The 24127-nt window shown below is 40.8% G+C and overlaps 1 protein-coding gene and 1 non-coding gene across 16 annotated transcripts in view; both read left to right on the plus strand.

Annotated features, from left to right (window-relative positions):
* SKAP1 (src kinase associated phosphoprotein 1) overlaps positions 1-24127 on the plus strand; it is a 300217-nt gene that overhangs the window by 44220 nt on the left and 231870 nt on the right. For all 15 annotated transcript variants that reach the window (XM_055257337.2, XM_055257339.2, XM_063628803.1 and 12 more), the window contains exon 3: positions 23642-23667. In XM_055257337.2, coding sequence (XP_055113312.2) covers positions 23642-23667 — 26 coding nt within the window. The remainder of the gene's footprint in view (positions 1-23641; positions 23668-24127) is intronic.
* LOC129470779 (small nucleolar RNA U3) lies at positions 4667-4882 on the plus strand. Its single transcript, XR_008653314.1, has one exon. It is a non-coding gene; the product is annotated as a small nucleolar RNA U3 (small nucleolar RNA).

Genomic DNA, 24127 nt, shown 5'->3' on the forward strand with positions numbered 1-24127 from the left:
TGAAAATGGTAAGGAAGCAAGTGATACAATTCTTTAAAAGAATTGTGTGAAGATTATATTTAACAGGGAGATTAAACTGGAGCTCTCAGCAGCTACTTTATTTTGCGAATCTTGTAGGAGAGAAATTTTAAGTCCATTTGGGAAAAACCAATCATTTTTGAGTGTGCAGTGTGATTACGCTTCAGAATTTTGTGTAAATGGAGCAGGTGGGTAGGCATATGTTTGCTGATCCTAAAATGATTAAAATTCAGAATAAGTAAGACTCTTGTGAAATTGAGTTTTCAGGTTCCAGCCAGTGTTCTGTGCTGCCATATGGCATAACTAGAATTAATTGCTGTTCTCAGGCTCTTATTCTTCTACTGAATATTTAGGTGCCCTGTTTGAAATATTAGTGGTTCCACAGAAGTATTTAATCACATGAGATAGATGTTTGACATGTTCATGAAAGCAGTGTATGTAGCTAATAGTTGCTTAGAAGAAAAAGCCCCTCATGAGGTTTTCTAGCTTCCCTTCTCTGCTCCTGCCCCCACCCCCTAACTTGTTTTAATTGGAAAAATGGATACTGGATAGGAGGGTTAGCAAGGAAAGGAGGAAAGATTATCAAGACTTTATAGGGGAGACAAGAAAAGATCAGACAATAAATTGTTTTTGCTAGTCTTTAGCTCCTTGATACTCCAAGTATCAACATGGAACAGCATCCTGGAAACTTGTTAGCAATGCAAACTCTCAGGCTCTGTTGAATGAGACCTACTTAATCATCATCTGCATTTTAATAGGATCCTAAGTTTATTTGTACAGTATGCACATTAACATTTGAGAAGCACTGTTTTCACACATCAGATTCATTTTAAATTCAGTTTCTCAGAACTTAGAATACATATTTCTGGAGCTCATAAGCTCCTTAAAGGCATGAATGGTCTTATAGTCACTAAAAAAAAAAAGGTCTAGCATGGTGCTGGCATGTTGCATGAGTTCAATGATGTGAGTAAAATGAATGGTGAAAAACTGTTATAAATGTGTTTTTAGGTCCTAGACTAGACCTGAGATCAACAAGAGACCCTCTTTATTAGGAAACTTACTATTTAGTAGCCAACCCTACATATTCTTTCCTAGAAATAAGGATGTTTTCTTTTTACTGAGTGTTAGGAGAGACAGAGCCAAGGCATCCATCTCTTCATGTGTCTTCTCTAATAACATATATCTAATATTCTAATTGGAACTGTGACAAAAGGTTACAGGGCTACTGACCGTGTATTGGAGTTCTATCACAGCATGGATGCCAGGCATTCCAGCCGTCTTTGAGACTTATCGCCAGCCCTCTACATTGGCCAGCAGCATCCCTATTCAGCTTGCACTTCCTTGTCTCTACCATTTCTCCTCTTTCTTGAAGACCTCTTTTCTAACTCATTCCCCTATGTTCCCTAGAATCTATGTCCTGTTATAACCAAACCCCACAATATCCTCCACCTCTTCTGCATCCTAAAGGATGGTTCTCCCACAGGACCCTGTTTGCTTGTGGCCCTCTTAAATAGAATTTGGTCATTTTCCCAAAGTGCTGTTGGCATTCTTCAAGCTCTCTGCTGCTACTTCTGGACTTTCACTATTCAATCTTGCTTCAGACCTCTCCCCTTTTAAGGTTTGTCTTTGTGGCTTTACAGTACCCTCTCCTTTTGTCATCTTTTGAGTTCAGAGTCCCTCCACACAGTATTTGAGGACTGAAGCATTGGCTCATAGTTGTTATCTTCACTCCATTCTTGATGTAGAGACTTCCTCTTTCTTAAATTTAGCTTTCCCTTCTTCATTATGTCTCTCCAATAATTATATAAATATACTCAAATTTCTCCTAATATTAATAAAATCATTGTGTCCTGCACAGTGATTCCCTCTTTAGCTACTGTCTTTGCATCTATTTTTTTTTTTTTTTTTTTTGTGCAGGCAAACTTCTTGAAATAGAAGCCTAGAGTAGCTATTTCTGGCTTCCTGGTCTCTAGTCACTTCCCAGTCACTCTTCAGTCCCCTTTAATCTAGCTTCTGCTCCTATTGAGCAACTTTCTCCAATGTACCAGTGTCTCCAATTGCCACAGCCAGATGGTACTGTTAAGTCTTTGTCTTATTTGGTCTTTCTGTAGCATTTGACACTGCTGATCACATCCTTTTTCTCATAAATATAAAAAACTCTCCTTTGATTCTCATGAATTCTCCTGGTTTTCTTCTTCCTTGTGTTTATGCTCTTTTTTAGGCCCTTGAGCTCATTTTTCTACCCTGTCCTCTTTGCTCTTGTTCCTCAGGGTTTTCTCTTTCCTCACCACGTTCTCCTTAGGAGGCAGTTACATGCATGTCCATAGCTCCACAGCTTCTCCTGTGCATGGGAGACTCCCAATTCTACAGCTCAGCTGCAGTTCTCCCTCCAAGGCACCAGACAGCATATTGCATACCTCCTTCTGGGTGTACCTCAAACTTCACAAAGCTGGGCATACCCTGCTGGATGCCTACTCAGCAGCCACCATCCCTTCTTCCTTGACAACAGAATCATGATCTATAAGCCATTCTGCTTTGCCAGTGCTTGGTCTAGAGTTTACATAAAATATCGTTATGGCGGAATAAATGTAAGAAGACTTCTGATAGATTCTCACAGGATAGTCTTATAGTTGGGAGATAGTAATACACTGAAATGCAATAGGACGTTACTCTGCTCTAAGGTGTTAGAGCAGAAATATGGGAAGAGCCTGGCTCCTTCATGTCATTGTTGGGCCCTGCACAATTCTAGAATCTCCTGTCTTCAGACTTTTTGTTTTGTGGGAAAAATTAACTTCCACTTGTTTAGGCCCTTGTCAGTCAGGTTTTCTGTTACTTGTGGCCAGAAGAATCCTAACTGCTTGAATGTCTAGAACTGAACTCATTATCTTATATTCTGCTCACCCCTGAAGTCTACCTCTGCTTTCTCTAGGCCTAGGCTCCCAAGGCAAAATCCTGGGAGTCATTCCTGATTGCTCCCCCTTCACTCCCCAAACCATCAACAAGGCCTGTTGATTCTTCGTTCTAAATGTCCTCCCCTTTCTCTTCCCTTTGTCACTAGCTAAACTTTAGTCTTCATAAAGTTGTACTCAAGCACTGCAGAATTCTCCTTTCTGGTTCTCTGACTCCAGTCTCTCCCTGTTCCAGTTTATTCTGCTCCTCCATCCATGTTGAAAGAGCAAACTTTTTAAAAAGGGTAATTTATTCTCTGGGCGTGGTGGCTCACGCCTGTAATCCCAGCACTTTGAGAGGCTGAGGCAGGTAGAGCGCTTGAGGTCAGGAGTTTGAGACCAGCCTGGCCAACATAGTGAACCCCATCTCTACTAAAAAAAAATACAAAAAAATGAGCTGGGCATGATGGTGGGCACCTGTAATCCTAGCTACTCGGGAGGCTGAGGCAGGAGAATCATTTGAACCTGGGAGGCAGAGGTTGCAGTGAGCCGAGATTGCTCCACTGCACTCCAGGCTGGGCAACAGAGCGAGACTCTATCTCAAACAAACAAACAAACAAACAAACAAAAAGGGCAGAGATTTAAGAGTTGAAGGATATTCAATTTCCAGGTGGGAAAGGAGTTGGCACTGACAGGGAGAGATGTAGGAAGAGGAAATTAGGCTTTAATTGTGCAGCCTGGCCTTGAGTCACTTTTGTGCAAATAAACAGCTCTCTTCCGAAGTGTATTTTACTCTGTGCTTAAATACATACACATGAAAATGAAATTATTTTTGAGCCTTGTGAAATACAGCAGTACTTTGAGTTTTATTTTATGATTATTTTTCTAAAATTTTTTTTTAATTAAGGAAGTTGACTCTCAAGGCCTTCATTAGATGAGATATCACTGACTGGGAACAACTTCCGTTTTTCAGATGTTATCCCTTTGAGCTGCACTGAACTGACACAGGATGAATCCTTCATTAGAAGAGGATTATCTACACTCTGTGTGACTATTTAGTAAAACATTTGTATTTGTCAGACTACTTTTCCAAAGTGAGGGTGCTTGAGTAAACCATTCACTTCCTCCTTCTCAAAACATTAGTCACCATGATTGATTTTTATGTTGGTAATAAAGAGAAATGGAATCAAGTAAAAGCAGGGTGAGGATTATAGACCGGAAGCAGATAATTTACTTAACAAATATGTATTGGCTATTTGTTTATGTCAGGCACTATGCCAGGTGATCAAGACAGTGTCAGATAAGACATATTCTTGTTTTTCAAGCAGTTCTTGGGCCAATGAGCAGCTAGACTCATCTTAGCTCCTCCATAGACCAGCCTGGAGCCCACTACCCCCAGATAAGCTGCTCTAGAAGGTTTGAAGGTTTGTTTTCAATTTATTACATGCCTGCAGTTTCACCCCTTAGAGATTCATTTGGGTTCAACATCCTCTTTTAAAATACAAATTCACCTGGAGGGTGAAGATACTTTTGGTTGTTCAGTCATGTGCACTAGACCTGTTCAATGGTTTCCTTCCAACTTTTGGTTAAGATGGCTTCACTGACGACATTCAGTGAAGTGGATTTTTGAACCACTATTACAGGCAATGCACAGTGCTAGGTATACTGAGGGTTATAGCAGTAACAGAGGATGCCTTTTCTCAGAAAGAATGAGGACTTTAGAGATTCGTTATCTCTGCAGTTTAAGAATAACAGTCATAAAGACTATACTTTCAGGGATCATTTCTATAGTTTGTTGCTGGAGAAGTTTCTCTGGACATGTGGAGCACCAGAAACCATGAGGAGGAGATGTAGTGTTCTCTCCAGAGCATGAAGCTGGCTCTTGGTGTTGCTTCGCTGCACCTGCCATTTGCCATTGACAATCATTCTTCTCTTCCTCTGGGAGATTAAGGAGGAGAGAACACAGTCTGAGTGGTTCCCATTTATGTGGGTTCTTTTTTATTATACTTTAAGTTCTAGGGTACATGTGCACAACGTGCAGGTTTGTTACATATGTATATGTGTGCCATGTTGGTGTGCTGCACCCTTAACTCATCATTTACATTAGGTATATCTCCTAATGCTATCCCTTCCCCCTCCCCCATGTGGATTTTTTTTTTTTTTTTAAGAATAATAGTCACAGCTAGCATTCATCACACACATACCATGTACCAGGCTCAGTGTCAAGGGCTTTCCTTACAACAGGTATGTGAGGTTGATACTGTTATAATCCCTATATAGCAGATGAGAAAACTGAGGTTCAGAAAGGTAATCAACTTGCTCAAGGTTACATAGCTATTAGGTTCTAGAATTGGAATTTGAACCCAGCTAGTATGACTATTGGGAAAGCACTCTCATTGAGGCTCAACCTTGTCATAAAAAGTGAATAATGCCACTTCATTCATTCACTCATAGTTTCTACAAATGTGTATTGAGCATATACTATGTGCAAAGCATTTTTGTGGTGAACACAACATAGGTCCCAGTCCTTCTATAATGTACTTTTGAGCAGAATAAACCAAATCATTATACAATACACTTACCTTGTAGGGTTGTTGTTGTGTACATAAAAGTGCCTAACACAAACATGTCTCATAGTGGATAGCCAACAAATATTCCCAAGAAATTTATAACCCCATGGGAAAGATAAAAAACCATGCACAAATAACTATAATTCAAGATATATTGTGGCAAGGCTTTAGAAGAGACCATATTTTATTTTATTATCCAGTTTTGTTGAGGTATAATTGGCATACAAAACACTGCACATACATAGTACTGTAAAAGCCCAGAGAAGGAAATCCCTTCTGGTGGGCTTGAGAAGCCTTCATGGATGAGTTGGCATCATGACTTGGCCATGGGGTAAATGGGATAGGTTTTTGGTAAGATACATTGCATGCAGAAATACAATGTGCTAAGACACAGAGGTGATAAAGTTTATGCATTTTTGGGAACCAAAGGGTGATTCTGTTGATTAGGTAAAAGAGAGTAACGGGAGGTATGGCTGAAAAGACAAAATGGAACCAACTCTTGGAAATAAGAGTTTTGACTGGGTTTGAGGAGGACAGATAGGTAGTTTGGAAGAGTAAAGCATGAGGCAGGGATAGGTAAGCTGAGGAGGGATGCTTTAGTAGTGGATAACATTTGGGTCTTTGGCACAAGGGCTGAGGCCACTGGAAGGCAGAAAATGGTTGCAAAGAAAGAGCATAAGAATGTCAAAGGTTGCCTATGTTGCCTGTACCCGGAGAAGGAAGACAAATCTCCTTTGCCATACTTTATTTTATTTTTCAGTACCATTGGGTATAATTTGTATACAAAGCACTGTAAATAGGGAATGCATACAATTTGGTGCCCTAACCACTTTTCAGAATGTTATGTCAATGGGAAAATATGTTCTATGGATATATGCTTCAACTTTCAAAATATGATTGGTCTGAAAATTAAAGACTGTATTCACAATTTTTCAGATCTGTTAACAAGATTTAATAGATTTTCAAAGCTGGCCCTGACAACTTTCAACTTTGTTTCATTAGGAAAATGTATTCCAAGGTCCAAACAACTGGAAATGAACTTTTAGAATACAGTCAATACTTGAATTGAGAGCCTCCTGTCTAGAATTTCCTTAATGGGCAACCACTGGTAAATATCTGTTTCCTTTATTGTATTTTCCAAAATTGCCCCATCATCAGATTTTTTAACAAAAACCTGGGGATTTTGTTAAAATATATAGATTTCTAGGCCCCTACCCTGGAGATGCTAATTCACTAGGTCTGGGGTGGACCCTGAGAATTTGTGCTTCAATAAGAGGTCCAACGGATTCTTAAGATCAGGAAAGTGTGTACAAATCTTTATCAGAAGACCCTGTTTTTTGTTTTTTGTTTTTGAGGTAAGTGACTATTTTGGTTCTCAACTGAATTTTAACAATGAAGGGAAAATCTTACCAGCAGGGCTTAAGACCTGTCAGTAGCTGACAACATTTCAGCCTGATTAGCTCCTGGGGTGAGGAGATGAGGATATGTTCATATGCTGCTCTGTGCTTCCTTGTGAATTGGCAACATCTCAAGATGTTTCTGATGCCGGAGAATCCCTCAAAGTGGGACAGAACTGAAAGCCCTGGTCCCAAGATGAGCCAGGTAAAGCCTGGGATTGACTGGTTGATTGTAATCGAACCTCTGAGGACCCCTGACCTGTACTGATATAGCCGCAGAGCTGGTCACATAGTCATTAGCTTTTAGATCAAAGTCCATTCCATTTTTTTATGACTTGGATAATTGAGTACTTTATGTAAGGGTTTAATTATGACAAAGTAATAAATGGGTAAGAATGATACTTTAGGCTGGGCACAGTGGCTCATGCCTGTAATCCCAACACTTTGGGAGGCCAAGGCGGGCAGATCACAAGGTCAGGTGTTCGAGACCAGCCTGGCCAATGTGGTGAAACTCCGTCTCTACTAAAAATACAAAAGAATTAGCCGTGCATGGTGGCGGGCACCTGTAATCCCAGCTACTCAGGAGGCCGAGGCAGGAGAATTGCTTGAAGCCGGGAGGCAGAGGTTGCAGTGAACCGAGATTATGCCACTGCACTCCAGCCTGGGCAACAGAGTAAGACTGTCTCAAAAAAAAAAAAGATACTTTAGTATTGAATCTTTACAATTAGGGAAAAAAGTCAACTTGAGGGCAAAAGCAATAATCTGGATTAAGTAAGATGATTCGAATTTAGGAAAAGTATGAAATAATTTTAAAATGATTTCTGGATTTCTGTATACATCTCAGTTCTTAAATAGAAGAAAGTGTACACATAAGGATAGGCATTTTATGAAAATGTCAGTAATTCATTGTAGTTCTTAGAGTGGTTACCAGTAGAAACTGGCTTTCTAAATTCTGTTATTTATAGATTCAGATTTTGGTGTAGTGTGAATGAGTGAAATAATGTTATATCTTTAATTAGGAATCTGTTGTTATTTTTCAATTAATCTATGTCAGTAGCTTTAGCATTTGTATTAAATCATTTTCTTCATGAAAGCTTCTAATGAGGAAACAAATTGATTGTATTTATATATTGGATTCTTGCCACCGCAATGTGTATTCAGTCGTGTCTTTTGAAGTATATTTTTACTGGTCATTTTGTGGTTTGTCTTTGAAGCCAGGCTTTGGGGGAAAAAATTCTTCATTTGGATGAAGGTTTCAATTTAACAAAGCTTTCTTATTTTTGTCTCTCTTCTCTTTTATCCCTTACTTTGATTTTCTTTCTTTTTTCCCCTCTTGACTTTGTGTGAGTGATTTAAAGGAAAATGAAGGCACCCCAGCCCCATCTTTTTTGGAATAAAATCCATACTTCATAGCATTGCCTGGAAGTGACTTGCCCTCTGCCTGCCTCTCTAAGCTTGTCCCAACCCCTCCCTGAAATGCTCTCTTATACTGAATGAGTCTCATACCCAACTCAGACAGCCCTTGCTGCTTCTTACCTCCATTCGCTGATTTGGCAAACATTTATTGAGCACAAGTTCTATGCCACTGCCCCTTGAGGGCTCAGTGACAGAGAGACAAGAAGATGCTAATACAGTATTATAGGTGCTACTGAGAGGCATGCACAGATGTGCTGTGGGAACCCTAACATAGGACACTTAGCTGAGCCTCAAAGGATCATGGAGGGTCCACCAGGAGAAGAAGGAGGCATGAAAGGAAAGGTTTGCTGACAGAGGGTGCTTGAACAAGTGGGTAGGAGTGTGAGCGGGAGCCGGGGAGGACCTGAGAGCTGAGGTGAGCCGTGGAACGATTTCTTTTTTTTTTTTTTTGAGACGGAGTCTTGCTCTGTCGTCCAGGCTAGAGTGCAGTGGCGCGATCTCGGCTCACTGCAAGCTCCACCTCCCAGGTTCATGCCATTCTCCTGCCTCAGCCTCCCGAGCAGCTGGGACTACAGGCACCCGCCACCACACCTGGCTAATTTTTTTTTTTTTTTTTTTTTTGTATTTTTAGTAGAGACGGAGTTTCACTGTGTTAGCCAGGATGGTCTTGATCTCCTGACCATGTGATCCGCCTGCCTCGGCCTCCCAAAGTATTGGTATTACAGGCTTGAGCCACCGCGCCCGGCCTAGCCATGGAAGGATTTCAAGGAGAATGATAGGACCAGGCTTGCCTTTTAGGTCATTAAGATAATGAAGGTGCTAATGACTAACAGCTGACATTTATTGGAAGTTTACCAGGTTCTTTACGTGCATTACCTCTGTTAGTCCTCCCAAGAACCAAATGAGGCAGATGTGGTTATTATTTCTGTTTTAAAGACGAGGAAACTAAGGCTGCAGCAAAAGTCTCAGCTAGAAGATGGAGGAGCTGGGACTTCAACCCAGACCTGTCTGCAAAGACTTTGCTCTTCATGCTCATTCCATTCCCTTTTCCATCAGCACTGAGGAGAGTAGGTCAAAGGGAGGAGGATGAGGGCAGTGGACCGTTTGCGATGTGGTTACATGGATGTGGGTGAGGCCTTTTGAGAGCTCAGATGAACTCAGTGTCTGCAGAGATAGAGAGGAGATTGATTAAAAGGGTATTAAGGGAGTAGAATCTACAGGTCTTGGTGACTGATGGGATATACATAGTAATAGAAAAAGAGGTATAGGGATGATTCCCAAGTTTCAGCTGGGTGGGTAGTAAATCATCCATTGAAATAGGGAACACAGGGGTAGGAAAGGTTTGGGACCTATGGGACAAAGGACAGTTCTACTCCTGAAAGAGAAGAGTAATGGTATCTCCTGCTTTTGAATGTTTTAATGGACTAAAGTATTTAATATATGCAGGCGCTATAGTGAAGTCTTTGGCAATTGGTTTCTTCTCTGGTCAGCCTGAGCTCTATGAAGTATCCCTCTAGTCCTCTAGTCTTCTCTGATTCTCTTGTCTTTTCATCCCACAAGCCTAGAAAAATCCTAATCTTGGATCATCAGTTCAACTGTCCAACTTCTCTGCTTGTATATCTGGGAAGCTATTCAGTTCTGGAGAAAAATTGCACAATTGGATTGCACCATAGTAAACCTTTTTATTTAATTTTTGTTTTTGAGACAGGGTCTTGCTCTGTCACCCATGCTGGAGTGTAGTGGTGCAGTCATGGTTCACTGCATCCTCAACCTCCTGGGCTAAAGCAGTCCTCCCACCTCAGCCTCTCAGATAGCTGGGACCACAGGTACAAGCCACTACACATGGCTATTTTTTTTTTATTTTTTGTAGAGACGGGGTCTCACAATGTTGCCCAGACTGGTCTGAAATTCCTGGACTCAAGTGATCTGCCCACCTTGGCCTCCCAAAGTGCTGGAATTATAGGCATGAGTCTCCATCCTGGCTGCACTGCAGTAAAGCTTAGTCTTCAACCTCAGCTGAACCCTTAGTGATAACTGGTAGTTATTTCACATGCTCCACATCAGCAACCTTTTTCCTTGATTTTTTTTCCTCCCCAAACCCTTGTCAGTCTTTACCTCATCATATTGCTTCTCACTCTTTCCATGACGTCCCAGCCTACTTCACAAGAGAAAAGAGAGGCTCTCAGGTTGGAACCTACTCAGTATCCTACCCTATCCCTTACTCAACATAACTGCTTTGGGGTGCTAGGCTGGTCCTTTGCCACCTTCTCTTCTTCTGGACCTGGCCCCTCTGCTTGACCTCCCTCTGCATCTTGGGCCTGGCCTCTCTGTGACCCTCCTCTCCCCTGCCAGGCTTCTCTCTGATCCCGAATCCTCCCTTAGCAACTCTTATCTGCAGGCAGTAAGACACATTCTGGCATTAGTCAGACATGGGTTCTTCTGGTCCCAGTTTTTACCATTTGCATGTTCTGGGCCAATTACATCACTTCTACACAATTTGATTATTTCGGCCAAACTGATCCACAGTTGGGTTTTCTGTGCTCTTAGTCCCTCACAGAGTGTCTGGCAAATAGTGGAAATTTATTCATCTCTACTATTGAGAGAACAAATGCAGTATTCATAACTTGAGATACAGAGACTGTGTTGGCATGTTAATGCTGAGATATCCACCTTGCCTAGATGAACTCTAATAACTAATCCAGCTTAAAAATGTTTTACATAACATTTGCCTTCAAGTGAATAATATGTCCATGTTCATAACAAGGAAAATATCAAAGGCATGATAGCTGAGTTTTTCCCAAGGAGGTTTTAAATGTTGTTGTAGACATTGTCTCATTTTTAAATGAATATCACATTTTTGAACTTGCCCCTGATTCTGCATAAGATAAACTGTGGTGGCCCCACAGTGTGGACTTTTAAACTCCTATGGTGCAATCAGACAACCTCCCCATGCTTCATTGTTCTCATCTGTAAAGTGAAGCCTAGATTAAATGATTTTAAGTGTCCTTCCAGCTGTAAAATTCAGTGAGTATATGGGCCACAGTCACACAGTCACTCAGCTATCAGTTATTCACTAATAAGATAATGGCGTCTCAGTGGTCGAAGAGTAGCTGTTAACCTGAAGCAAGCAAAAAATAAAACAAAATTAAGTTTTTAAGCGTCAACAGCGACAAAAATGACAGAGCAAGGGCCAAAGAGACAACAGTTTAGAATACAGTAATCAGCTGGAGTTATTTGTACATAAGCAGTACCTTGTTTTCTCCAAAACACAAGTTTGAAACAGAAAGGCGTCTCTGACTTTCCTGTTGATGCTCTCCTCCCAGCCAGTCTCTAAGTCTGTTATCTAATCTCTTGTCTCTTCTCTTGCTCTCAAGTAGCTTCCTAAACTATCTCCCCACTTTTCTGCCTCCCATCCATGCTACACATCTCTGCTGGATTTGATGTGGACATCATTCTTTATCCTTAAAGACAAATAAACAAACAAACAGACCTTTCAATGACTCCTTTTTATTTACAGAAAAAAACCCTCTAACTCTGACCTGTTATTTAGTGCTTTTATTTTGCCATAATGTATTTGGCTAGCATTTTTCCTTTATTAGTTCATCGAATTATAGTTTGTTGCCTATTACATGCAGGAAGTATGGGGATTGTGTAGACATACTAGTGAGATTTGCTAGTGAAAAAACCATCCTCATGCTAGAAAGTAGGGGAAGGAATGTTAGAATGTAGGTTTCCCGTGTTGCAATCAGAAAGCTTAATCACTCACTGATCAAAAAGAGTTCTTAGGTTTCTTAATGTTTATACCCATAGTGGGTGTTTCATTGACCATAGCAATGATTCCATGTAGCAAAAGTGTTATAGGAGACTCTAGTGGTAAATAGTACTTTAATTTCTTTTCAAGATTTAATTTCTTTTTTGCTGTCCAGGAATGGACTTAAAAATTGTGTTGAGGGAGCAGGTGATGAGTTATACTGTCAATCTCAGATAATGTTGTTTATTATTTAATAAAAGTTTGATTGTGACCATTGTATTTTAGTAAGTAGGTGAACATTGTATTATCTACCTAGATGGGCTTGTAAATATAGACTCAAGACCACAGAAATATTACATCCCCCAAAAGAACCCAGGACCTTCTTGTGATATGTTCTTCTATTACATAATTGAGTTATATGCCTATTGTCTGTTGTTACAATAGTATTTACCATATTAGATTGTCATCTCATTATATACAAAGAGCTCATATTTTGGACTAGATTGTAAGCTCCTTGTAGGTAGGCATTAGGTCTTGTACTTTTGGTGAGATTAAGGAACTGGGACTAGAAGGATCATCAGCTCTCCCACCAAGGACCTTCCTTTTGCTACCCAATTGTTTCTAAGGCTGGTACCTGGACCCCTGGGTCCCAGGCCTTGAATGCCTTCCACCAGATGGTGCTCTTTTCCCATTTCTGTTGTTGGGTGTCACTGGTCATGTTACTCTTTGCCACTAGTCCATACCTTCTGCAAGGTAGTAGATGGGACACTTTCAGAAGATAATTTGGAAACAATATGAATCTTTCCAAGTGAGAAAAGAAATTATAGGAAATATTTAGTGTACAGACTCTTAGCATTGCTCAGCAAAGCCATTTCCTTGGGCATAAATAAACTTCTACCATGTGGCTGACTGCTCAAGGTCAGTTGCAAGGGGTTTTCCTAGCCTTATAAACTTGCATGGAATCCATGCTCAACTAGGTGTCCATCTGAATCCTAAGATTCCATTTTCAATGCAGGATAACTCTTCAGTGTTAGCCTTTGCAGTCTGTTTGGAGACAGCCATTATCAGAGAACAGAGATGGTCAAGAGGCAGATAGAAGTCTTTGGACACTGAGTATTGCAGACAGCCTATGCATTCAGAAGGCATTGCTATTTTAGTACAAAAAGGAAGTTCAAGCTGAATGCAGTAGCTCACATCTGTAATCTCAGCACTTTGGGAGGCCAAGGCAGGCAGATTGCTTGAGTCCAGGAGTTCAAGACCAGTCTGGGCAACATGGTGAAACCCTGTCTGTACAAAAAATACAAAAATTAGCCAGGCATGGTGGAGTGTGCCTGTAGTCCCAGATACTCAAGAGGCTAAGGTGGAACGATAGCTTGAGACTGGGAGGCAGAGGTTGCAGTGAGCTGAGATTGTGCCACTACGCTCCAGCGTGGGTGGCAGAGCAAGACCCTGTCTCAAAAACAACAAAAAAGAGAAGTTCAAATTTGGATGTCCTTAAGTCATTAAGAAGAGATTTGATTTTGTTCAGCAGGGGTTTACCAAGGCAGAGAGTATATGATGTGTTTTAAATTTCCATAAGTCACAGGTAAAATAACACTTTTAATACTTCAGTTGCAAAAAAAAATTCATCTAGATGTTCTAGATTTATAACATCACAGATGGCTGTTCTGGATAGCTAGTTTTATAATGCCATTACAACTCTATTCACCTAATTCAGTGGGTCATATCATTTTTGGTGAGTGCAGGGCGGGGGTGAATTATTGACACTAATGAAGTCTATAGACTCTTCTCCAAGAGAAAAGAAAACAAATATTGATTTCACCCACAATTTTAGAGAGTTTAGGAAATCCTCTGAAGCCCAAACTATGGACTTCAGGTTAAAGACCTCTTTCTAACCACTCCCTAATATTCATATTAGGGTTGATTCATGCCCATAGGCTATCTAACAAAGCAATTGTATCTTCTCTTAAGTACCAGATTTTTTTTATATTATAGCCAATAGGAAAGCAGTTAATATGGAATTTAAGAGCTTGGGCTCTAGAACCAAGTAGACCTGTAATATGGTTTGGCTCTGTGTCCCCACCCAAATCTCATCTTGAATTATAACCCCCACATGTCAAGGGAAGGACCTGGTGGGAGGTGATTAGATCGTGGGAGCAGATTTGCCCCTTGCTGCTCTCATGATAGTGAGTGAGTTCTCACAAGATCTGGTTGTTTGATAAGTGTCTAGCACTTCTCACTTCTCTCATGCTCTCTCTTTCCTGCCACCCTGTGAAGAAGGTGTTTGCTTCCCTTTCACCTTCCACCATGGTTGTAAGTTTCCTGAGGCCTCTGCAGCCGTGTGGAACTGTGAGTCAGTTAAACCTCTTTTATTTATAAATTATCCAGTCTCAGGTAGTATCTTTATAGCAGTGTGAAAATGGACTAATACAACCTGGATACAAATCTTGGTTCTGCCACTTAGTAGCTACGTGATCTTGGCCAAGTTGTTTGACCTTCCTGAGTTTGAGTTTCCTCATCTGTAAAATGGGGATAATAGTAGTCCTGGGCTGGGCATAGTGGCTCATGCCTGTAATCCCAGTGCTTTGGGGAGGCCAAAGCAGGAGGATCACTTAAGGCCAGAAGTTCGAGACCAGCCTGGGCAACATAGTGAGAATTTGTATCTACTAAAATGAAAAATAAAGGAAATTAGCCAGGTGTGGTGGTGCACACCTATAGTCCCAGCTACTTGGGAGGCTGAGGCAGGAAGATTGCTTGAGCCCAGGAGTTCAAGTTTACAATAAGCTATGATTGCACCACTGCATTCCAGCCTGCGTGACAGAATGCAACCTTGTCTTAAAAAAATAGTACTGACCTCCTAGGGTTTTTATGAAGATTAAATAAAATAATACATGTGCCGGGCGTGGTGGCTCATGCCTGTAATCTCAGCACTTTGGGAGGCCAAGGCAGGTGGATCACCTGAGGTTGGGAGTTCAAGACCAGCCTGACCAACATGGAGAAAACCCTCCCTACTAAAAATACAAAATTAGCCAGGGGTGGTGGCACATGCCTGTAATCCCAGCTACTTGGGAGGCTGAGGCAGGAGAATCACTTGAACCTAGGAGGCAGAGGTTGCGGTGAGCCAAGACTGCACCATTACACTCCAGCCTGGGCAACAAGAGCAAAACTCCGTCTCAAAAATGAATAAATAAATAAAATAATACATGTAAAACATATACCTAGCACAGGGCCAGATGTGGTGGCTCATGCCTGTAATCCCAGCACTTTGGGAGGCTGAGGTGGGTAAATCACTTGAGGCAAGGAGCTCAAGACCAACTTTGCCAACATGGGAAAACCCCATCTCTACTAAAAAGATAAAAAATTAACTGGATATGGTGGCACACGCTTGTAATCCCAGCTACTCAGGAGGCTGAGGTACAAGAATCGCGTGAACCCAGGAGACAGAGGTTGCAGTGAGCGGAGATTGCACCACTGCACTACAGCCTGGGTGACAGAGTGAGACTCTGTCTCAAAAAAAATATATGATGTATATGTATATGTATATGTGTATATCTAGCATAATGCCTAACATATAAGTGCTAATAAATGTTAATCATTTTATTATAATTGGGAAATAGATTTTTCCTTTCTTTTTTTCTTTTTCTTTTTTCTTTTCTTTTCTATTTTTTTTTTGGGGGGACAGGGTCTTGCTGTGTCACCCAGGCTGGAGTGCAGTGGTGTGATCATGGCTCACTGCTGCCTCAACCTCACAGGCTCAAGGGATCCTCCCACTTCAGCCTCCCAAGTAGCTGGGACTACAGGCATGCACCACCATGCCCAGATATTTTTTTTTTTTTTGTAGCGACGAGGTTTCACCATGTTACCCATGGCTGGTCTCGAACTCCTGGGTCCAAGCAATCTACCTGCCTTGGCCTCCCAAAGTGCTGGGATTACAGGTGTGAGCCACCGCAACTGACCAGTATTTCTAATCATGTGAGGATAGCTACAGTTGTTTGTCTGACCTCTTTCATCAGGATCTATCTAATTAGCTGACTGAGGGAATAAAGCTCTGAGTACTTTAATCTCAATAACTGTGTTCATTGGTTAGCTCCATGGTGAAGAATCTGATATCTCTGCCTTGCAATCTGTTGATTTAGATTCAGTAGCCCTGTTTTAAGCAGAAACCTGATAATGTTTTCTGTGAATCGTTTATTTATTTTTTACAATTTCCACTTTTATTTTAGACTCAGGGGGTACATGTGCAGTTTGTTACAGGGTATATAGTGTGATGCTGAAGCTTGGGATACAAATGATCCCATCACCCAAATAGTGAGCATAGTACCCAATAATTTTTCAACTCCTACCCCTCTTTCTCTTTCCCCACCTCTATTAGTCCCTAGTGTCTATTGCTGATACCTTTATGTTCATAAGTACCTAATGTTCAGCTCCCACTTATAAGTGAGAACATGCAGTATTTGGTTTTCTGTTTCTGCATTAATTTGCTTAGGATAATGGCCTCCAGCTGCATCCATCTTGTTGAAATGACATGATTTCATTGTTTATTATGGCTGCATCGTAGCCCATGGTGTATATATGCCACATTTTAAAAAATCTAATCCACTGTTGATGGACACCTAGGTTGATTCTGTGTCTTTGCTGTTGTAAATAGCGCTGTGATGAACCTACAAATGCATATGTCTTTTTGGTAGAATGATTTATTTTCTTTTGGATATATACCCAGTAATGGGATTGTTGGGTTAAATGGTAGTTCTGTTTTAAGTTCTTTGATAAATCTCCAAACTGCTTTCCACAGCAGCTAAACTAATTTACATTCCCACCAACAATGTATAAGTGTTCCTTTTTCTCCACAGCCTCACCAGCCCCTGTTGTTTTTTGACTTTTTAGTAATAACCATTCTGGGTAGGTATGGTGGCTCACACTTGTAACCCCAGCACTTTGGGTGGCTGAGGTGGGCTTGAGCTCAGGAGTTTGAGACCAGCCTAGGGCAACATTGAGAAACCTTGTCTCTACAAAGAATACAATAATTAGCCAGGTGTGGTGGCACGTGCTGCTCCCAGCTACTGGGAGGCTGAGGTGGGGATGATTGCTTCAGCCCGGGAGGTTGAGGCTGCAGTAAGCCATGATCACGCCACAGCACTCCAGCATAGGTGACAGGGCAAGACCCTGTTTCAAAAAAATATAATAATAATGATAGCCATTCTGATTGGTGTGAGATGGTTTTGATTTGCATTTCTCTGATGATTAGTAATGTTGAGCATTTTAAAATATTCGTTGGCCACTTGTGTGTCTTCTCTTAAGAAGTGTCTGTTCATGCCTTTTGCAAACTTTTTAATGGCATTGTTTTTTGCTTGTCCAATTAAGTTCTTTATAGACTCTGTGAATTTGGGGTGGCAACCTAGAACTGTGTGTTTGCAGTATGAAAGATACTGAAATATATCTTTAGATGAATCATATCTATTATAGTCATCATTTCATCCATAGTACCTGGGCAAAGGGCTTGTCATAGAAGACATTCAATAAATATTGAATTGGTTGACTGAGTCACTGAATTATTTTAGAATAGTAAAATATCTTTAGAGAAAGACTCAGTTAATTTTGATGATTGTTTTAATTGTTAGATTATATTTTCAAGACTTTCCTCCTTAGTTTCTTATTAGAGGTCCTGTTCTGAAACTGATTGTTGGTGGTAGAAACTTGTACACTCCACTTAAAAGCTTTGTAATGATGGGTAAGTTATTTGATCCTTGATGCCTCAGTTTTCTTATTTAGAAAATGGGCATAATAATAGGGTTAAGAGTGTGAGGAAATGGGTTAATGTAAGAAAAGTGCTTAGAGCAACATTCAACAAAATGTTCAATAAATCTTAGCATTGTTATTAGCACTACTATTATTACTACTACAGTGACTGCTGCTGATCAAGATTCCCTCAATACTGTGGGTTCAGTTTATTTGTACCTTTCCCCAAACTAAAGTTCATTTTTTATTTTTTACTTTTTTTTTTTTGAGACAGGGTCTCACTCTGTTGCCCAGGCTGGAGTGCAGTGGTGCAATCATGGCTCACAGTAGCCTCAACCTCCCAGGCTCATGCAATCCTCCCACCTCAGCCTCCTCAGCAACTGGGACTACAGGTGCACACCACCACATCCAGCTAATCTTTGTACTTTTTGTAGAGACAGGGTTTTGCCATGTTGTCTAGGCTGGACTCAAACTCCTGGGCTCAAGCAATATACCCACCTTGGCCTCTCAAAGTGCTTGGATTACAGGTGTGAGCCACTGCATCTGACCTAAAGTTCAGTTAAAACATCTTTATTGTTTGTTTGTTTGTTTGTTTATTTATTTATTTATTTATTTTGAGACGGAGTCTCTCTCTGTTGCCAAGGCTGGAGTGCATGGCACGATCTCGGCTCACCGCAACCTCCGCCTCCTGAGTTCAAGTGATCCTGCTGCCTCAGACTCCCAAATAGCTGAGATTACAGGCATGTGCCACCATGCCCAGCTAATTTTTTTGTATTTTTAGTAGAGACAGGGTTTCACCATGTTGGTCAGGCTGGTCTCGAACTTTTATAACCTCCAAAAGTGCTGGGATTACAGGCGCAAGCCACCGTGCCTGGCCAAAACATCTTTAATTTGAAAACACAAATAGCATACTCTACAATTTAATACTAAAATTTTAAGACTGTTAAGTAGCATAGAGAAAATATTGTGAAATTTTATTCTTCCATGTTCACTTTTGGAGGCACAAGTGAAGATGGGTTTATTTTTACTGAATGTGAAAATGATCACCATTAATATGGTTGCAATATTCTCTCTCTGCTCGTTCTGTACTCATCATTTTTCAGTTCCAAATATCATTTGCATGGTCCTGATGACATTGAGTATGTATATTGCAGAGGAGTGATAGCTTCCCTTTCCTATTGAAGCTGAAGCTTCAAAGAGAAGATTAAAGAAGTGTTTGTTATCTATCTGCACAGGCCTGATATGAAATTCTCAGAGGCTTTTAGGATAAACACAACTCTGTATGTGTGCATTTATATGCTTTTTCTTCTGTATACTTCTATTGTGGTCTTTGTATTTTGGTTTAAAATTTCTAGTTTCCGACTTGTTGGACTCTCTGGCTAACAGAGAATTGCTTTCAGAAAAAGGGTAAGAATTGGAAGATGTTGGCAGGATTTTACTAAATCCCTCCTGAAGAGTATAAAATTCTCTATTGTGGAATTACATTTCTAGAGAACATGATGAAGGCCACCCATGGGATATCTTTAACAAGACAAGACCAAGATCTTAAAGATGTCCAGCAGAGACTAATCTGTGGTGCCCTCCAGTGAGGGATGCAATTGCTCACCTTTTGGGCTTTCCTTTTAGAAGTGTTCTTTGTGAGCTTTGGAATAGAGGTGTGGCTTTTTTAAAAAACAAACTCCCTATAGGGTTAATCCATAAATAATATTTAGAGAAAGAAGACAGGGAGAAAAGGTAGGATAGCAAGATACCTTCTGAAAAAGAAGGGAGCTAACATTCCACTTCATACTTTTCCACATCAAGTTCTACATATAATTTTTATTGTCAGAATTTTCTCTTTTTTTTTTTGAGACAAGATCTCATTCTGTTACCCAAGCTGGAGTCCAGTGGCGTGATCACAGCTAACTGCAACCTCAACCTCCTGGGTTCAAGAGATCCTCCCACCTCAGCCTCCCGAGTAGCTAGGACTAGCATGTGCCACCACGCCCGGCTAATTTTTGTACCTTTTGTAGAGATTGAGTTTTGCCATGTCTCCCAAGCTGGTCTTGAACTCCTGGGCTTGGGCAATCCTCCTGCCTTGGCCTCCCAAAGTGCTGGGATTACAGGTGTGAGCCACCACACCTGACCTCAGATTTTTTTAAATTGACAAATGCAGTGGAATATATTTATGTACAGTATGATTATATATATATACACATACACACACACATATACACGGTGAAAGGATTACCATAGTCATACTAATTAATACATTCATCACCTTACATGGCTTACATGGTTACCTTTTTTTTGGTGAGAATGCTTAAAATCTACTCTCTTACCAAATTTCAAGTATGTAATAGAGTATTATTAACTATAGTCACCATGCTGTACATTAGATCCTCAGAACTTATTCATCTTATAATTGAAAGTTTGACAGAAATACTTAATTACAGTATTACCAGGAATAAAGCAGGTTCTGCTATTTAACATCAGCTAGATGGACCTACTACTTTATTTGATACTGTTGAGTTCTTAAGATATAACTACTATTGGCAGAAGCAATACTCTTAGTATATATGACTTATAAGATCATATTTCTTCTTGACTGACAAGAGAAACCAGGAAGCCAGGGCATCTTAAAGTAGGTAGAGAAAAGGACTGAAAATGTGTGTTAGTTGGAGTGGGCATCATGGGACAGGGAGGCACAGAAGTGGCTGAGATCATCAATAGCGTACTTTGCCTATTTAACAATTTACCTAGAGCACCTTTTAATTGCCACTGCATAACTAGGGTTTTTTCTGGGCCAATAAATGAGAGCAACAGCACAGTTCCTGCTATTGCCATCATCAATATTTTGGAAAGAAGACAGAGAGTGTACGTACACATGTGCACATACATGTATGCACATACTCGAACCCTAATTTCTGTTTATATTAAATTAGAAGTTGGGAAATGATAGGAATTGGGGGTTAGGGAAGTGCCTCAAGAGAAGATGGAAAATAGCAAGAGCAGATGGAAAATTGCTCAGCCATTTGATGATTTGCTTGATTAGCTATGTTTCACAGAAAGGAGTTTTATGGAAAATTATTCGTGGTGGCCAGGTACAGGTGCACTGTCTGCTAGGTGGAGATTGACCCATCATACTATTATTCACAACGTATTTAAGTTTCAGCCAGTTTCAGCTTACATATGCCCCTGCATTTATATGGACACTCCTTCTTCCCAGGTTTTGAAGCTTTCCACTTCCCACCCCGTCCTCTGCCCCTTCCTGTCCGCTTTGCTACTGCAGATGTCAAAGCTGTCCTGGAATTTCCTCACCCTCTAACCCAAGTATCTTACATTTCTCTTCACCTGATTGCTAGCCCAGAAACTGTTCTGGAAAAGGAAAGGAACAAGGAAGGACAAATTGTCAGGTTTCTTCTCTACTTTCTTACGTCTGATAATGTTCCCCAAATTAAACTGTGAATTATGGCAACATACTTACTCTCCATTGACCTCTTCTGTCTTTATTTTCTGAAAATTTGTCACACACTAAAGAAATAGCCAATATACTCACTGGGCTGATACTCTTCCCTGAAGAAGCTAAGCCTAATTTTAGTAATGTATGTACTAGAAGACACACCATTATCACCTATCACCTTTTCTGCATCTTTTTGGGGGGTTTGTGGACCCTTTAAACTGCAAGCTTGTCCAACCTGCCTTATTTTGTTGTTTTTCTTTTGTTTTTGCTGTAGGCTTTTAGCAGGGTGAAGCCATGATTTTTAGTTTCTACCTCTAGTGATAAATGGAAAAGAGGGATGAGGAAGGGGCTTTAGTGGCCCACCAGAAACAGAAACTAAGAACCCATGACTGTATTCTCTCCCTTGGGCACCCCTGCAAAAGAATTCTATAAAAAACTGTGGACTCCCTCCCTAGGTTAAAAAAAAAAAAAAAAAAAAAGCTCCAACGCACATATACACTCCTGAGAGGTCAAAATGAGGATAGAAAAGCATCCGTTATATTTGGTGGCATGAAGGTTATTATGTCTATAGCAAGAGTTAATGTGCAATGGCTCTGAGCCTGACTGGAGGTTGTTGAGTGAGTGGGCAGTGAGGGAATAAAATGAGCCAAGTGTAGACAGTGCTTCTGAAAATGTCACTGTGACATGACGGGAAACAGGACAGCAGGTGGAGGGATGTGAAGGGGTGAGGGAGGATTTGCTTTATTTTTATATGAGCATAAATGCTGATGGAAAGGGCCAAACTGAGAGGAAGAGGTTGAATACAGACAAGAGAAAAATTGATAAAGAATAATGTAAATTTCCTATGAACGCAGGAGGAAATGGGACCCAAAATACAGTAGACTTTCTTGGGTAACCATCATATATAACATTGTTTTTGTGGGGAAAGAAATGCAATTTAGTTTCCAAATAAGTGACTTACAAATGACGCTTTCCACCACTGCTATTTTATTAGTTTAAGACTTCAAGGGTTGCTAGATGCAGTGGCTCATCCCTGCAGTCCCAACACTTTGGGATGCCGAAGTGGGAGGATTGCTTAAGCCCCAGCCTGGGCAGCAAAGTGAGACCCCATCGCTACAAAAAAAAAAAGTAACTGTTTTTCACTGTCTCATTGCAAGGTTGTTGAGAATTAGTAGTACTGTGTGTAAGCATCTAGGTGTGGTGGCGTGTGCCTGTGGCCCCAGCTACATGGGAGGCTGAGGTAGGAGGATCCCTTGAGCCCAGCAGGTCAATGCTGCAGTGAGTGATGTTCAAGCCATTGCATTCCAGCTTGGGTGATAGAGCAAGGTTCAGTCTCAGAAAAAAAAAAAAAGATAAATAAAAGACTTCAAGAGTTGTCAGTTTTGCCAATTATTTCCCAAAATAATAGAGGAGATAGGATGGTACAATGAACTGCAACAGCCCCATTCTTGGCTCAGACACTAAAACGTTAGACAACCTTAAGTCAATTGCACTAAAACGTTAGACAACCTTAAGTCAATTATTCATGTTTCACTTGTTGTTGTTGTTTGTTTTGTTTTGTTTTTTGAGACGGAGTCTCGCTCTGTCACCCAGGCTGGAGTGCAATGGCGTGATCTTGGCTCACTGCAACCTCCGCCTCCTGGGTTCAAGCGATTCTCTTGCCTCAGCCTCCTGAGTAGCTGGGATTACAGGCACACGCCACCATTCCCAGCTAATTTTTGTATTTTTAGTAGAGACGGGGTTTCACTATGTTGGTCGGGCTGGTCTCGAACTCCTGACCTCATGATCCACCTGCTTTGGCCTCCCAAAGTGCGGGATTACAGGCGTGAGACACCACACCCGGCCCATGTCTCACTTGTAAAATTAAGAATTTAGGCTTAAAAGGCAAAGCCCAGGAGTTCGAGGCTGCAGTGAGCTATGATTGTGTCACTGTACTCCAGCCTGGGTAACAGAGAAAAAAAAAATTAGGCTTCAGAGGCATTTGAGATGTGTTGGTGTTGGTGGTGGGGTTTGACTGTTATAACAACTGGGAGTGCCTCTGGTATTTGGTACCTAGGACCAGTGATGGTAATGGTCCTGTAATACACAGGCCAGATTGTCACAACAAAGAACTATCCTGCTGAAAGCCTGTAGAGCTCTTGATGAGAAACCCCAGGCCACCGCTAGGTTCCCTTTTAGAAGCTTTCCAGCTCTAAAGTCAAAATTACCTGAGGAATTTCAGTGAATTAAATGCATCTTTTAAGCCATTGAGACTCTTTCAAATCTCAGGGATAACCTTTTGTTTTTCTCAAAAGTAGTAGTGACTTTGGCTGGTTATAGACTTTAGCAAGCTTTTTGGACCAGGTGCTATAGCTATGGTAGGCCAACCAAAATTGAGAAATACAAGTTTGACTTATTCCCTTTTTTTTCCTCTTGTATTTCAGGTACTATTGGGATTTTCAGCCCCAAGGTGAGTCCTCTTTGACCACGTATGGTTTTATGCTAAAAATGTGTAAATGGGATTGTTTATTTCTATCTCTTCTCTACAAGCTTCTCCACAGAGTGGCATTAACCATTTCTAAGGAAAGTTAGTGGAGTGTTTAATTAACCTTCACCCTGCTGCGCCCCCCTGCCCTGCTTTTTAGCAACAAGAAGCTCTATGCTTCTTCCTTCTGAGTGGATTGTTGCTAGATTATTTTATAAAACCAAGGCTATAATATGCTTTAATTCCTTGAGCTTTGTTAGGTGCCAACAGGATCCAGTAGCATTCAAATAAAATGGTAGCCGAGTCCATAATAAAAACCTTGGGAGGGTTCTAACTCAGCTAATCCTTCATTTGCTCCAGAAATAAATTCCAGTATGTTACCTCCTCGATCACAGTGCCCTTCCACACAGCCTGCCTGTCTGGCAGAAGAGAAATGTCAGAAATG

Source organism: Symphalangus syndactylus, chromosome 20 (genome assembly GCF_028878055.3).
Source record: "Symphalangus syndactylus isolate Jambi chromosome 20, NHGRI_mSymSyn1-v2.1_pri, whole genome shotgun sequence".
Taxonomy (NCBI): domain Eukaryota; kingdom Metazoa; phylum Chordata; class Mammalia; order Primates; family Hylobatidae; genus Symphalangus; species Symphalangus syndactylus.